The sequence below is a fragment of the Aquila chrysaetos genome, chromosome 1 (genome assembly GCF_900496995.4).
Source record: "Aquila chrysaetos chrysaetos chromosome 1, bAquChr1.4, whole genome shotgun sequence".
NCBI lineage: Eukaryota > Metazoa > Chordata > Aves > Accipitriformes > Accipitridae > Aquila > Aquila chrysaetos.
In genome coordinates, this window is record NC_044004.1 from 67,072,485 (window position 1) to 67,088,627 (window position 16,143).

General features: G+C 37.3%; 1 protein-coding gene across 4 annotated transcripts in view; it reads left to right on the top strand.

The window, feature by feature from the left end:
* LRBA (LPS responsive beige-like anchor protein) overlaps nucleotides 1-16,143 on the top strand; it is a 431,577-nt gene that overhangs the window by 372,291 nt on the left and 43,143 nt on the right. For all 4 annotated transcript variants that reach the window (XM_030023944.2, XM_030023959.2, XM_030023952.2 and 1 more), the window contains one exon: nucleotides 14,902-14,991. In XM_030023944.2, the coding sequence (XP_029879804.1) occupies nucleotides 14,902-14,991 (90 nt within the window). The remainder of the gene's footprint in view (nucleotides 1-14,901; nucleotides 14,992-16,143) is intronic.

The following is a 16,143-nucleotide window of genomic DNA, read 5'->3' on the forward strand; positions in this document are numbered from 1 at the left end:
GCTTCCATTATTTTTATTTGGCTTGCTGTCAAATTAACAATAACTCGTCCTGTATTTTTCATATGCAGAAGTAAATATTTAAACATTGGAAAGATCAGTAGTCTCACTCAGACTCAGCACCATTCAGAAAAATCTGTTTGCTAAAGTATCCCTTAGGATATTGTGGGCTTAAAGACTCCTCCCTCCTCCATCTAAAGAGCTGTTTTTAAAAAAAAAAAAAAAAAAAAAGGCAGGGTGTGATGGGTGATTAAAACAGAATTTTGATCGGTTTTACATCCTCTGTTCAGGCAATATATTGGTATCAAGTATAGCTGCAAGTATTTTAATTATGGAATAAATGTAACTGGTACTTTGTTATAAAATATTCTGAATCCCTGAGAGCAAAGTAATATGAATGCTATCAACAATTTTATTTAAAAGGATGGCTGGATGTATAGCAGCAGGCAATATACGTGTGAACTGAATGAAGACAAGAATGAAGACATTTCTGCTTACAAATCTTAGGTTTGAGGTTCACTGTAGAATTCTAGGCTAATCCTAATTGAAGTATTTGTTATTTATTGCGTATTGAAAGAGGGTCTGAGGAGTAAGCAATTAATATTTTAAATAATGCTATTTTCTCTGTACATACTGGCCATCTGACTGTTTGGGGCACCTTGACAGCCTCTGTAGAGAAAGTCACATCATAGCAACACTGTGGGTTGTAGCTGGCTTGTGGGTGCAATGGAAAAGTTTGGGGGTATGCAGGGCATGTAGGGGTATGCAAGGACTGGCTTAAGTACCAAGAGTGGTGGCTGGATGTCATTGTTATGTGGGTTGCTGTCAGTCTGCAGACTGCATCTTGGTCCACTTTGAGCTAAAATACAGATGTTGCACATAAATACGTTTAATTGAGCTAAGAAAAGAGCTACTGGAACACTTGGCTTTTGAGAAAAAAATGTCATCATCTGGGTTTGAAAAAGTTATTGACCCAAGGGTACTAGATGTTCACCCTGCCATGTTTTCATTTCCTTGATAATGTTTGTCCACTGTACACTGACAAGGAAATATTCTTACCTTGTAAAAGTATTTATTAGACTCTTGAAGTGCTAGGTTTAAGCGTGAGCTGAAAAATAGAATAGGCGTTGTGTGTAATTTGTTCTTAATTTTGGTATTAAATGAACCATCATTGAACCATCATTAATGAAACTAGTAATTGAAGTAATACTAATCAAAATAGAGGTCTGCCACACACAATTTTTATGTAGTTTTTAATTTTTCTAGAACAGTTCTATTATCACTTTAACTGTGATCTGTGCTACTTGTGTCGTAGCCTGAAAAAAAGTAATTTAAGACCAGGGAAGTTACAAATCTGTCTGGAAGTGTGGATCATCTCAGTTAGAAAGGCATTCACTTTGTACTTCTGTAAATACAGTAATATATTTTGTTACCATATCTTTTGAATTTGTCTTGTTTTTATTGTACTTTACTACAATGTTTCTTATTTTTGAGTTGTTCTATGCTGCCTGAACTGAGTGGCACATAAAAATGAAAACAGGAGAGGGAGAATAGCAGTGTTGTTGAGTTCGTAATAATGGAGTAGCTTAGCAGCCGCAGAATTTCAAAACACTACTGATGATGTCAAAAATACATGCTGATGAATGCAGGCAGCAGAATGAATGGTATCTTGTAGCACTTCTGCTCTGAGTTACTTGAAGATTGGTCCAATGGAATATTTTTATTTAGTATCTTTAAGCAGGTCAGTAAAACAGTAAAAAGATTCCTCTTTAGTTAGGTATCCCTTGCTACTTACATGTATTTTGTAAAGCATATTTTTTATTATGTAAATATGTATATGTAGTTTGAAATGGTACATATGATCAGCTCTGATACGATATTGACAGTGCAGAGATTTAATGACTGTCATCACCAATGGTGAGTTATTCTGTTTTCACTTATGAGTAGAGATGAAAGTAATAAAAAATCTGTTTGTGTGTATATCTATGTGCATAATCATTCTATATCTATGTACTAAATGAATTTATCATGCACCTTTGACAGCCTCACCTTCTTCCTGCTTAGTAATCCATCTCCCTGAGGACCTGTGCTAACATTCTGTACTGCCGAACAGCTTCAATCACATTTATTTTTCTCCTTCAGTCAGCTTGCTAGAAAGTATTTCTTCTTTTCTTCACCAAATTCCTGGTTAGAGGGCAAATGATTTTCTGATCTGGACAATTAACACTATTTTTAGGCAGGCACGACACCTCAGATTTAGTATCTGTTTATTAGGCAACTATTAAACCGGAAATTTTACTCTGGATTTCTTGATTTCAAAAAGAATGCTTTTGGCTTTCTCCTCTTGATAAGGGTTTGGTTTAGGGTTTGGGTCGTTAAATCTTGACCGTTGTAGCAGAAAATACATTTTTATGTGCAAACCTAAAACAAGGAAAAGCTTCTATATACTCTGAGAGTTGCGAGTTACTGAGGCTTTTAGATTTCATATGGAAATAATAGCATGTGCTTAAACCATGGTAATTTCTCCACATAGTCTATGCTAAGCATGGACCACATCGGTAATGAGAAGCCTATGATGCATGTGTTTCTGAAGTATCTTCACAGATACATGTATGGATATTGGTGACCTAACCCATCAGGAGAGGCCACACACAGAATAATAGGGGAAGGAACTGAGGAGTGGAGGAGTTCAGGTTAATGCAGAATTTCCTTAGGTCTCCTAAATGGCTCCAACTGGCACCTTTATTTTTATAGGCAGTCAGGTTATATATATTACAAGAAGGAAGCACTCGTCTAGGAAGGAAAACTACTTGATTAAAACCATATTCCTCCTTTCTTTTTTTTAAACTGAAAATGTAGAACTTTTACATCCTCTCATACTGCTGTGAACAATTTTTTCCTGCCATTCTTTCTGCCTATGGGAATAAAGGAAGTAAAGTATTTTGAAAGGATCTGACTGCTATAATAGAAAATTTTAAACTAAAATGCAAACCATGGGCCACATGCTACCTTTTGGCAGATAAACCCTGGAGAGTGCAAAGCTTGCATAATTCAAAGGCAAATCTCAGGGGGAGGGGAGTAGATCAAGAGAGAAGGGTTTGAGTTGCAGCCAGTGGGGGAAGGGAGCTGCAACCAGGAGAAGCAAGGCAAGAGTTCCAGTATACCTGATGGCGTATCTGTGCACTACTTGTCCCTGCAGAGACCATTCCTTCATCCTCCTCTTTTTTCCTTGAGCCATTTTAGCAGCATTGTCATTGATTCTGATCCTTGTACTTGCGTATCTTGCTGAAGGAGGTTACAACTGCTGAGGGAAGTTGCTGTTCAGTTGGCAAGCAGTAAATATCACATCTATTTCTGGTGGAAAATAGAGTATTTGCCAGCAGAGGTATGCTCTGTGACCACCTTCTGTTGACTCATTCTTGAACACCACGTTTTGATCTGTGGAACTCCCAATCACAAGATCTGCCATGGAAGGGCTTTTTTGTTGTCTGTATGAAAGGGGCAAGGAGTCACAGTAGCACAGATAAATGTCATCCAACTGTTCTGGAGAGAATTCACAGCACCTTCTTATCACAAATTCTGCTCTCTTTTTGCAATAGCTGCCCAAGAATGCAAAAAAAAAAAAAAAAAAAAAAAAGTAGAATTAGATCTAAGCCTTTCAGACAAGCAACTGATTAAGTGGTGAAGCACAATCCATAGAAATTAATTTATATCTTGGACTGATTTGTGGGTATTCCATTAGTGTTTTGGTCAGAAGAATAGAAATTTCTCTTGTCTCTAGTGTAGCGTAACAAAGGATGATCGTGAATCTGGGCTGCACTCAGAGTTCCTAATTAAAAGTCCATCTCTCCACTGATACCCCTATGTAGCTAGCATAAACACTGGATAAGTGGAAAGAAAAGAGATGGAAGTTAATAGCGGGAAGGCAAAGTACTACTTGGAGAATACGTCATTGTTTTACTATAGGAACCCCTGAACTTCAGGAAGCATACTAAATTTTGTACCATGATTATCAAAAAGCACCTAACCGTATTCTTTAAATAATTTTTAAAATATAATCTGATATTATCTTTGTAGGCAGCAATTAGGGAAGACTGATGATTTTAAAATTAGCAATAATAGTTTGAAAAAGATGAGAATAAGTCCCATCCAATTAATATCCCACATACCTTCATTAAGTGATTTGCTTTTAGCCTTAGATGATTCAGTTGTTGTATACTTCTTCCTTTGAAGAGAAGGTGCCTTTTTGTTACATGAAGGTAGTCTGTTTAACATTAGGAAGCACAGCTTTCTCCATTCTATCGGCACCTTGATTTCTACTGTTGATATTTTATTTCCATATGAACCGAGGAGTTGCAAAAATTGTGAAGAATCGGCTTGGACATAGCATTTGGTATGTTATTTGAATGTGCCACTTCTGATTATATAAAGAGAGGAAATAATTCTTTTATTTTCAGTTTTAAGGCATATGGGATAAATTATTCTATGGATAATAGCTTTTAAATGTTGCCTGAGATTAATATCTTTGGGTAAGTTTTATGCGTCTTAGACCTATCTCTTATGAGTCTAATTTTATTTTTAAATATTTACAGTTCGAAAGACTTCTGTGCTTTCCAAAAGAAGTTACAAAGATGTTTAGTTTACATGACCCCAGTTTCATGACAGCAGTAGCAGATCTGATATCTTATCCCAAAGAAACCATTTTTGGCCTCTCTTTTAGCTGTGTTCATGGTGGGAGTTAATAGCATATTTCAGCTCTAACTCAGCTGGAGAACTCTGACAACAGTGAATCTTTCACAAAGTATAAACACAATTTGTATTTATAGCATAGTTAACATTTACTAAATAGTTGGGAAAACGATCAGTCTGTTTTTAGCAGGTTGAGCAACAGTCTTTGTTGTGGCTGCGATGAATTTTAAAAAATAGGATCAAGTGATTATAAAATATTGTCACAGAGCAGTAAATTTGGATGTGCTGAATTCAGTAAATAACAAATTCATGCAGGCAAAATTCAATGTACTGTAGAAAGAATCTTTGAATCATCTCTGGCCAGAAGTGTGTTGCACAGATGACATGCTTGACATTGTACAGCACAGGAACAGTGTGAAAAGCCAAATAAATGTTAAGAATTGGTCTAGTTTTAATTGCAAATCTATATTAAAATGCCATTATATGGAAGGAGAATTAAGAAGAGTATACTCAAAGGAAGCACACTGATTTCATGGCTAGGGAGAGGTGGACATGTCAGCTGCAACCAAACCCGTGCTCTGGTCTTTTCCTCTGAAGGTATGCAGAGCAGGATAACGTAGCTAAGACAGAGCCTCCGTTGCTGTCGTGGGTGGGCAGGTACCACTACTGCATGAAAATAGCTTGGCTGGGCATCGGGGCTCTCCCATGAAAAGATGAAGTGTTTTCTTCTGGTAAAAGGAACGTTAAAATAACAGGAGCACCATTCCCGCCACCAGTTCATATCATTTACCTATTAATTCTCACATCTCAGCTCACACTGTGACCTATCTGTGGTGTAGGAGTATACAGGCAAAATGAGCATAAGCGAGTGTTTACTGTGATATCTGGGAGGTGTGGCACTTCTTTGATTCCATTCAGCCCAGAGTTTGACATGACATGACAAATGGGGGTTTACTGCCCTTTGTCTTAACTTATGTATTTACTACAGCGCTTAGAAACAGACATAAGAGTATTCAGCTAGGTTTCGATCCAGAAAAATACTTGACTCGGATGTTTTCTTTTGTCCTTCATTACAGAATAGATTCTAATTTTATCTGGTGCTTCCGCTTCTCTATCCAGCAGCAAAGAGAGTGGTATTTTAGAGTTAATTAAAGCAGGACTGAGATGACCGATGTTTAAGGATTAAAAAAATAAGAATCAAACGACTGCTTTGGCTGGAAGTAGTAAAGCTTTTTGGAAGGAGGTAACTCATGTGGATTAGTTCTTCAGCTCCAAGTGAGCTTTTTTTTTCTCAGCCCCTGATTGAAATTCAAAGGATAGAAATTTTCAGTGCAGTCAGTTCCCTCACCTCTTCTTGCTTGACCTGTCTTGTGGATCTATCAGAGCCAGAGAGGCCTTGAGACCCCCTGGGCTCTGTACATTTTCATTTGTGCCTGGCTGGTCAGTCTTACATAGCTGACATATTTGTTGGCCAGCATTAAATAAGAAAGAGTAATCAAAAGGTAAACAAGGAATGGAAAAAAGTGATGTTCATAATCCTTCAAAAGTAACTTTTTTGAATAGAAAGCATTTCTGCTTTTTAACTTTTTTTTCCTCTTCCATATGTGGAAAGGATGAGATATACTAGTGTATACTAGCTACAATTATCATACACTAAGTCATTTAGCCTTGAATCAAACATGGAAGTGAACAGGCTATGAAAATTTCATTATTTTTTGTGTCATCAGCATGCTCTGATTATTTGCAGGCTCTTTATGCAGTCCAAACAATACCTGTATTGACTTTCACAGTAATTGGGAAACTAAAAATTTTTTGTTTGGAGTGTTTTCATTGTAGTTGCGCATTGCAGCCTAGGGTGTCTAGCTTATCCATGTTCCCACTGTGCTGCAGATGTGGTGTGGTATTTACTTAGCAAACTGTATTATATTAGTTATATTTGAACAATAGCTGCTTCTTGAGTGAGAAAGCTTGCAGTCATGCTGAAGGTGCTTTTCCTCAAGCAGTGGCCAAAAATCAAGTCTCAGTTAAACATTACATTTTATTAAATGATAACAAAAAGTTCATACATTGCAGTAGAAGACTGAGATAATATTGTACCCATACTTTGAAAACTGCAAGTTTGATCTTGCAGGTAGTAGTTATGACTTAGTTTAAATAAATGTGTTTCTTAGCTTAGCAAAATGAATTATTGTTTCTTTTTCACAGTTGTTACAGATTCTGAAAGGTGATCACGTGAGACTGTTTAAAGACCATTAAATATTGGATTTTTACATCAGTGTATTAACCTCCTTCAGATGGAAATCTTTTATTTTAATGAAGCTTTTTTATTTAATAAGTAGAGATGGCATCAAAGTTGAAGAAATTCTGTGGAATGCTAACAGATTGGAACAGATTGCTTTTTTCCAGAGGAAAAAGTTTTATATCAGAAAATTTGGAGTCAGCTAAATAGCAAGTAGACTGTGTGAAGGCAGCAAGTTTTAAAGATTATGTTTAGCTATTTAGAGGAGGGAATGAATAATGCCAGAAATTGATGAAATTTCAAGGTTTTGCACATGGCAATGCCACTCTTTTCTGTGTGATAATTATTGATTTTAAATGAAAGCAATGAGCTGCTCTCTTGAAATCTTCAGCTGCCACAGTGGAAAAAGACACGAGGCAATTTTGGTTGTGGTGCTCAAATAAAACGAAGACTGTTATATTTAAAAAAACCTAGCCCCAGAGCTGCTTAGGTTTTTGCTCGTACTGAATCCAGATTTATTTGCAGGTCTTTAAATTCATCTTAACTTTCTTTTTAGATTCTTTTCCCTTTTTATTTTGTCAGTCTCTTTGAAGTACTACCAGGCCTGTTTTTCTAGTTCTAGTTTTTTTATCTGCTTCTTTCCAGTAGCCAAAGATTTAGGTGTTTTGAATGAGCACATCAGTGCTCCAGACAGAGATACTGTTTGAAATTATCCATGAACCCAGTGCCTCTGAACATTATTGAGTGACATTTGTTTCTGTTGGTTGTGTCTGCTCTGACTAACTGGTTTCTTTCAGATTGGCAGCTGGGATTACGCTGCAGTAGACGGACAGCTGCATGAACTGGAGATTGCAGCCAGGCCGTGCTATGCCTCTGCTTAATATGCCTGGAATGTATATATTCAGATTGGAGCAACTTGCATGGCCCTGAGGGGGATCTATTTGTATTCTCACAAACTGTGATTACTTCCTGTTTCACTTTAATGACTGCCATGTAATTGCATACTGATTTGTGTGGACAAAAAGACTTCATTTTTCTTTATTCTCACAGAAAATTTCTTAATGTTTAAGAGCTGGGTTAGTGGTTTTGTTTTTAAAGGTCTGGTGAAAGGTATCCTACTATGTGCTCCCTTCTAAAGTTTTCTGTCATGCGAACAGAAGAAAGTATTATTCATATAATGAACTGCAAATAGCTTTGAGAAAAAAAATAAATCCTGTGTAGGGTAACCCCTCCCTGCTCCAACTTTCTATAGTAGTTTGGATTTAATAAATAACAAGTGGCTAGACTAGTAACCAACTTCCAAACAGACAACTATGGTATTTTGAGCAAACAGAAGGAACTGAAATTACGCAGAGGGGGGAGGAGAAAAAAAGAAAAATATTATACAACAGATGTGTTTCTTACAAGGAAGGAAGAAGAAAACCCTGTGCTTCATTTATATTTGATGGCTTTAATTTCTACATTTGTATGTTGTTTTCTTGTGTAATGAGGCATACTCAGTTTTGTTACCTGTATCCCTAATGCACTGCAGCAGGCAAAGCTTGTGCACTTCTTACTTCATACCAACTTGCTGGTGTACTCTAATAATGTCCCCCTCTGCAGGTTGTTGGCAGTATTTATGCCCACGCTTCAGCTCTGAAGCCATAAACCTGTGTTACTTGAGTTGAAGTAGTAACTGCATTAGTGGGCTGCAACAGGCATCTTTTACACTCCGCTTGGCTAGCAGAGGGTATATCACAAATGTTTCGCGGGCATGTTTAATGAACCTAGAGAACAGTATGTAACTCTTGATCTTACAGTATCTTTTCTTTAGCCTTTCTTCTCTCCTTGCTCCCTTCCCTCCCCTGCTGTTTGTTAGATTTCAAAGCTAGTGTAGGCAATTTTCTTTAAACCAGTATGTTAAGTGAATAGTACAATGATAAAGCAAAAAAATTAAAGTGATTCAGTATAAAAGGGTTGATTTCCAAAGTTGAAACGAGATTTTTCTGGCATGAAGCATGAAGCAATTAGGCTGCTCATTTTATTTTTAAAAGAGCGGATGGGAGTGTGTGAATTTATGGTACTAACATTTGAGCGCTGTATTTTTTCCCTGGGTCAAGTGTAGTGCAGTATCCCCAGGGCAGGTGTACAGTCAGCAAGCATATACATTGCCTGTGTCAGAAAAGCATTTTGCCCATTTTTCACAATCTTGACCTAACGGGGATTGTTATGAAACAAGGGGAGATGGTACTACAAAGAGCTTCTCTTCTATAGTCTTTAGGCTGTTTTCAGCAATTTTATCTAATTGTTATGAATCATGCTTGTTCTCCAGCTAGTGTTATCTGTGCCTCTGTAGTCCATGAGGAATTTAACTAAGAATCTTACTGTAGGAGTCTAAGTGACTATCTGGTCAGAAGAGGTTTTCTGATCACTTGTTATCAGAGCTTGATTTTAATCATGGTCCCATGGGGAAAGGAGCTAGTCAATTGGCTGCTGAGCCGTTCAACTTCACTGTCTGAGAGGAAACCTGTCAAATATTCTGTGTTCTCTGGTGCTGTAAAGCAACATCTGGGTGGAAGGAAAGGGAAAGCAAGTAATCATAATTGCATATCGCTCAGGCCAATAGAAATCACTGAGGAACATGTGTGTAAACCTTTTTGAATATTGAAAAGTGAGGTAGGAGCGGCACAGAGCCAAAGTAATTATTTTTGTAAGGGCTGTTATCTTCTGGATGTAAATACTGGGTAGAAAGATGGAGGATGAACCCAAAACATTTTCTGTCCCTAACACGTATGCTGAAAGAATATGTGTTACAATGTGTGATGTTATTTCACCTGGGTTTTCAAATGTTTGGCAGTTAAATCTTACAGATTTGAGAAGTAACTGGAAGTACTTCGGTGTAGATCTGTAAAGGCACATTGACTGAAAGTAGCCTCTTCATAGCAAACGGTAAGGTTGTAGCTTGTGCATTCAGACCGAGGCGTGCATTTTAACGTGGGTATGCTGTGCCGTTAGACTCTTCAGACAATTTGGTGTTTTGTGTCTGAGCAGGCATGATGAAAGCAACTCTGAACTAGTCCCTTTAAGGGTCTTTAAATCTACAGTTAAATGGTGTATGTCTTGCCTTTTAACTATATAGGCCTTCATCTCAGGATTTGAGTTCAAAACTGGAGACGGTTTCATTCTTTCTCTGTGACACTCACTGCAGTTCCCCCTCTGCCCACCCTGCCTCATATTTAATTTTATAGTTCTTTCAGACATAAACATGAAAAAAAAGCAATTTTGACTTAGTTTCTGAGTGTTGCTGCAAAGAAAAGTAACAAACATCTGTTTTTACCTTAACTGCATCCATATGTTCAACCTCCCCATCACCCTCCTTCCCAAAAAATTTACAGCCGTATTTGGTGGGTACTGCATACTGTTGAATTAACTTTCTTCACAGTTAGATTAGAGGGTAAGTTCAGAGACTGAAAATGTCTGTACTAAGCAGTGGCCAAAAGCTACATTATAGCTAAGCCAAGTTTTCAAGTTTTTCACTCTTCCTCTTTTAATTTACTTCCCTATTCCCCTTCTCCCCATCCCACCCCCCAAGAAAAGAGATGATCCAGGAGACTTCTTTAGTAACAGGTTATTGTGGTAATCGGGTAAATGTTAACTTGTGAAATTTGCTTATGGCTTTCATACTTGTAAATTAATTAACATTCGAAATACCATGTTTATCATTTAAGTATGTGGTTTGAGATGCATACTGTATGGATTATTGTAAAGGGTTAGTTACCTTGTTTCATTTTATTACTTCTTGTTGTAGCATCTGGAACAATTCTGGCCCTACCAAAGTTTTGTTTTTGTAGAGGATTAAGAGGAAGAAGGCTATTTTACTGAGATATTTGAGAAGCAGTGAAACAAAATGTTGAATGATACTATCTTTTACTTTGTGGTATGCAGCATGCTTTCAGAGATAAGAGTTTGTGGAACTAAAGATATCTTTCAAACAAAGGTTATTCCTTTCAAGTTATATAGTGCCTTTAATAGGTGTGAAACTAGTTGTGCAAATTTCCCAAATGCTTCTATCTACAATAATGTAAATGGTTGTATGCTCCAGAGGGATTCAGCAATGTGAGAACATGTGCCCTTCCTCTGCCACTAGAAGAAGCTGGCCGTCTCTTAGTAATGCCGACTAATGCTAGTAATACATTTTTCAAGAAAATTAAGTTAGAAGCTGGGCTATAATTTGTTAGAAAGTGAGTTGATGACTTTTTGACTGATGGTCATTTTACTGTATATTCTCAGGTAAATGGTAGGTTGTTTTCTTCAAAGGAGATATTAATTACCTCTCTGAGGAAAAGATTCCCTGCTCCTAGCTGATTTTCTTTGACAGGTTGAACAAAAGTCTGAGTGACACCTGGTGGCTAAAATGCCCTGTATTTCTCTTTCTATTGTTATGTAAATTGAGAGAACGGGGATTGATTCTAGCTCCACCATCACATGTTTCTGCTGACAGAGGGAGGTCATCTTGCATCCTTCTGTATGTGATCCTTCTGGCTGAGACATCATCAGAACATGGAGTTGACATCTGGATTGACTTTGAATACAATCTGGGAAAAGGAAGGCATCATTTGGGGTTGCTAGCACACTCTCTTGGTCATAATTAAGAAATGTGGAAGCTAAATAAAGAAATATTTACTTTTTTCTTGGTAATTAAAAGGAATGCAAAAGGTTTTTATGCTGAAGTCTAGCCACTATGTCTAGACACAATTGTCCAAGTGTTATTGCCTTTACTCCACAGTTTTTCAAATTTCTTTTGGATCTCTGAAGATGTCAGTAATGGGGACATAAAGATACAAATATCTGTGCCTTTACTCTATGTACAGTTTTGATGTTTTATGAAACCTTGTTACCTGTGGTAGGACATAATCTGAATGTAGATTTTTCCCGGTTCTTTTGGCTAAAAGGGAAGGATTGTGTTAGGGCGCTATTGTAATCCTGGAAATGTAGGCTCTCATGTTTTGAAAGGACAAGATGCAAACTGAGGAGTCTAAAAGACTTGTTTGTGCTGGAACGGTAAATCCCAAACTCAAGCTAGATCATAAACATGGATGTAGAAACTGTCTGTTAAAGACTGGAAATGGAGAATTTGTGGTCCTCTAAGGCAGGCTTTTGCAAAAGCATTGTCCCATTGGTCAGCAGTTTCACCAGTTCTGACAGAACACTATGTGAAAACAGGCAGTGACTATCTACTTGCGGGCTGAGTAGAATATTTTATACTTGTTTTTAATATCTCAGAGGGATTCTCTTCTACACTGAGGGTGGGTGGGAGACAAATAGCTGTTCTTCTGCTGCCGTTGTGTGGTCTAGGAGTGTGATTGTGATGAGCATCATATATGTGTGTAAGCAGTGGAAGCATATTGTGCCTCTTCCAGTTTTTATGTTGCTGGAAGGTGGTGAGTTCCCCTGAGATCTGGACTGTGGAAAATAGCATTCTGACTGCTGATCTTTCATTGATTAAAGCAGTTATAACATCTGATTTTTGTTCTACATCAGTTTGGGCTCTTGTTAAGATGAATGTATTTGAAGTATTTGAAACACTCTGCAGCAATATGTGGTATCTTGTGTTAAATTTTCCCTTTCTTAGTACTGGCACTATCTAAGAGAGTATAGTTTGTAGAGGTAGCATTGGGAATTAAAGGACATACCAGATTTCATGTGTAAGACAAAATTCTGACTCCCTTTAAATGCTGAACATGGACTATTTGGGAATGGAAGTTTCTGTATTGATCGTAAGTCAATATACAAGGAAGTTAACAAATCTGAAGCTTATTATTTCCTCATTTTATCTATTCTATTTTCAGCTGTAAAATAAATGCATGGGAGTTGTGCTTCAAGAATATTTTATTCATTTTGAATAATACATTGAAAATGTATCTTACAGGAAATAAATAGTGGATCCTATAGACTGTAGATTTTCCATAAAGATTTTAACAAGCACTGAAAAACTGACATCTAGGACTGTCTGCATTCTGCTCCTCCTGTGTTCTGGTTCTACCATCAATGCAACACATTTGGTAGTAAAAATACTCCACTCAATCTGCAAGTAGATGTAGGCAAATCTTTTCAATCTGGATGATTTTGAAACTAACAGCTTTTTGTGGAAAGGGTAGAGCTGCTGACCAGTATGCTGTTGCTTTGTTAATGCCTCATGTCTTAAGGGACCTCAGATTCCCTTGATATCTTGAGTCACAAAAACCCAGTTTTGAATTTTAATGTAGCATGTCTCATTGCTAGGAAGGGGACTCTGATGGTCTTACTGAGCTTTAGCGTTTCACGAATCTGATATTGCTGTTCCTCAAAGAGCACTCATTGAATCACAGTGTTTGTATGTCAGATTTCAGCCAGCTTTTTGATAAACTTGTTATTCACTAGTTCTTTAAAGATTAAGGTGCTTCCCAGAGTGGGCAAGAGTGTTAGAATCTGTCCATAAAGTAATTGCAACTCCTGTTCTGGTGAGTTCGGATGTTTCAAATGCTGTGCCAAATGTAATAAGGTCAAGTGTTTTGGATGGCATGTTTCCTATCAGAGGATGATTATTTTTGATGGTCTTAAGGCCTCAGGTGCATTCTACTTTTGGTTTTGTTATTTCTGTAACAGAAGAACATTGTGTGTCCTAGTAATAGTCTTTATTATTATTATAATCTAAAAATAGTTGTTCGTAAGAATAAGATCAGCATAAGTGTTACTCCATTGTCTCAAAAATTTTAACGGGTGGCTAAAATAGAACGGGAAATATAAGTGTAGGGAGCCTCAGGGTATGTTGAACCACGAAAAACAAGAATCTCTGAGAGAAAAACTTGGTGTTCTAATAGCTAAAAAGTGGCTAGTGGTTTTGTGTTTTAGCATTCAAGCGTCCCATTTAAAACACTTTCTTGAAGGGCCTGGTTTTCAGGACTTCTTTTGAAAGTACGACTTGCTAATGCCTCATCTAGGTACTCAGCATCACTAGACACTTTGAAGAATGTAGGGCTCAATGTACCATGCAAAAGAGAAACTAAAGTATCGGGCCATATGCAATCTGTTAGCCCACAGCAAATGCAAGGTAATTTTACTTAGTTTAGCTCACAATGAAAGAGTTTTAATCTAAGCTGAATGGTTTAAGATTTTCTGTAGTATTAGCCCGTTTCTGTGGATAGTGCAGGGGCCTGAAGAAATAACTTGTTGAATTTTGGCTGCTTGATTTTATCTTTAAGCCAGTGGGCCAATAGGTGGCAACATGGAAAACTAGTTGGACATGCCTAGGGAAGAGGTATAAGTTCACACATTTCAGAATAATTATTTTTAAGAAATAACTAAGCATGAGGTAATATCTTCATGTGTGCCCTATGAAGAAAGTGATAAAAGATGTTGCTGCAGATACAGAGAAACTTTTAAAAAAACCCTGTTGCATTTTATCTTCACGTTCTCCTTCAGCTGCATTTAATATTAGTCTTGCTGTTGGTACTTTAACGTATCCTAAAGTTGTTTCCTCTTTTTGAATAAACATGAAAATAAGAAAAAAGCTCGGTGTCGCTTTCGTTGTAGTTATTGCTATGAAACTAAGCAGTGAAGTTTAAATAGAAAATAGAACACTCTTAATACCTATAGAAACTTTTTTAAAATTGACTTTTGTTTCTGAGTTATGATACAAACAGGATAAGCCAGTGTTAGAAAGGAAAAATGGAGCCAATAAAGAGGGTTTCTGATTATAATAGCTTGTTTCTGTTTAATATCATTGAGCAGGATGAGGTTTTGCAGAGTTTCTCATGGAAATAGCATCCACAGTCCTAAAATGATTACCTCATTCTCAGTACCAGTGCCAAGCACTTAGCCCCACAGTGAACACACGGGGTTGATTTTCAACATGAAACAAGCCAGAAGTGTGGAATGACATTTTCAGGTGACAGTTATGGTTCTATTGCCTGTAATTAGCACCTCTTAACATGCAAACCTGCCTGTGCCTTTTCCAGGCTGTTGAAGCTCAAATACGAAGTTTTGGACAGACCCCTTCCCAACTGCTCATAGAACCACATCCTCCAAGAAGTTCTGCCATGCAGGTGGTAAGTACCATGTTAACTCTTTGTGACCTGCCATTTTGTTCATTTCCTTTGCTATCTTAAAATTACAAAACCGGCCACTTTGCTTTGCTTTTATGTGGTTGTGGAATTGTGTTATTAAAAACAGCAGATGAATTACGATTTTGTAGGACCGGGAATGTATGCAGTGCTTAACTATTATTTTATTTATTGCTGAAAGGATTGTATTGATTTCTAGTACAGACCTTTTTTGTCAGTGTAATCTAAGAACACTTCATCAGTTGATTTTTTTAATACCATACCTGTACAGGTGAGAGCCAGTCATCATGGAGACAATTTAGTTAATCTTTGGCAGATTCCCCAGGAAGCATGGATTTAGGAGGTGGAACTTCCTTGTGTTTTCCCCCAGGCATAGGTTTTCCCCTAAAACCAGGATTACTAGGAATTCATGAGCTGAAACTTACATAGCAAAGAATGTGACTAAATGTGTTTTGCAGTAAAGCTAGGGTGATAAAATCCAGGCAGTGAGCATTAACATGCTTTCCCTTTTACCTCTACTTGTGTCTAATATAATTTTATTATACAAACTATTATTTTATTACTGATTACTTTCCATATCATGTTGTGTGCAGTCCTTTGGTCTAAAATATCATTTGTGTTGTCATAGATCCAGAACTAAGTATGTTAAGTGATACTCTGACAAGTGGAGCAAATGGTCTGCTAATTCACAAGTTTTTCAAAAGGTTGCATTCCCTTGTTGTTAAGATGGACATTTTACACTGAAACATATAAAAAGACATTTTCTTCTTGTATGTTCTGTAAGATGTATGTCCTACTCAAGCAGACTAATGTTATTAGATTAAAACCATATCTGAATTGCAAAAGGTTTTAGAAAAATGACACAAAAATCTGAAATGTTTCCAAAGTAGCTTACAAACCTTGTGATGTAGGAGTCTAAGAAATGTAAACTTTCTTGTCAAATTGAGCTACTAGCCTTTCTCAGCTAGGTCACGTGTTGTACATGAGACTTGCTCAGCTGACTGTCTCCCCATCCCCATCACCCTTTCTGCGGCCAGTACATACTACACTTTGACAGCTGTGCTGTAGACATGCTCCTGCTCTGGGATCCCATGTACTGGATGGACGGAGCTGATTGTGCTGATTTGTGATCTGCTG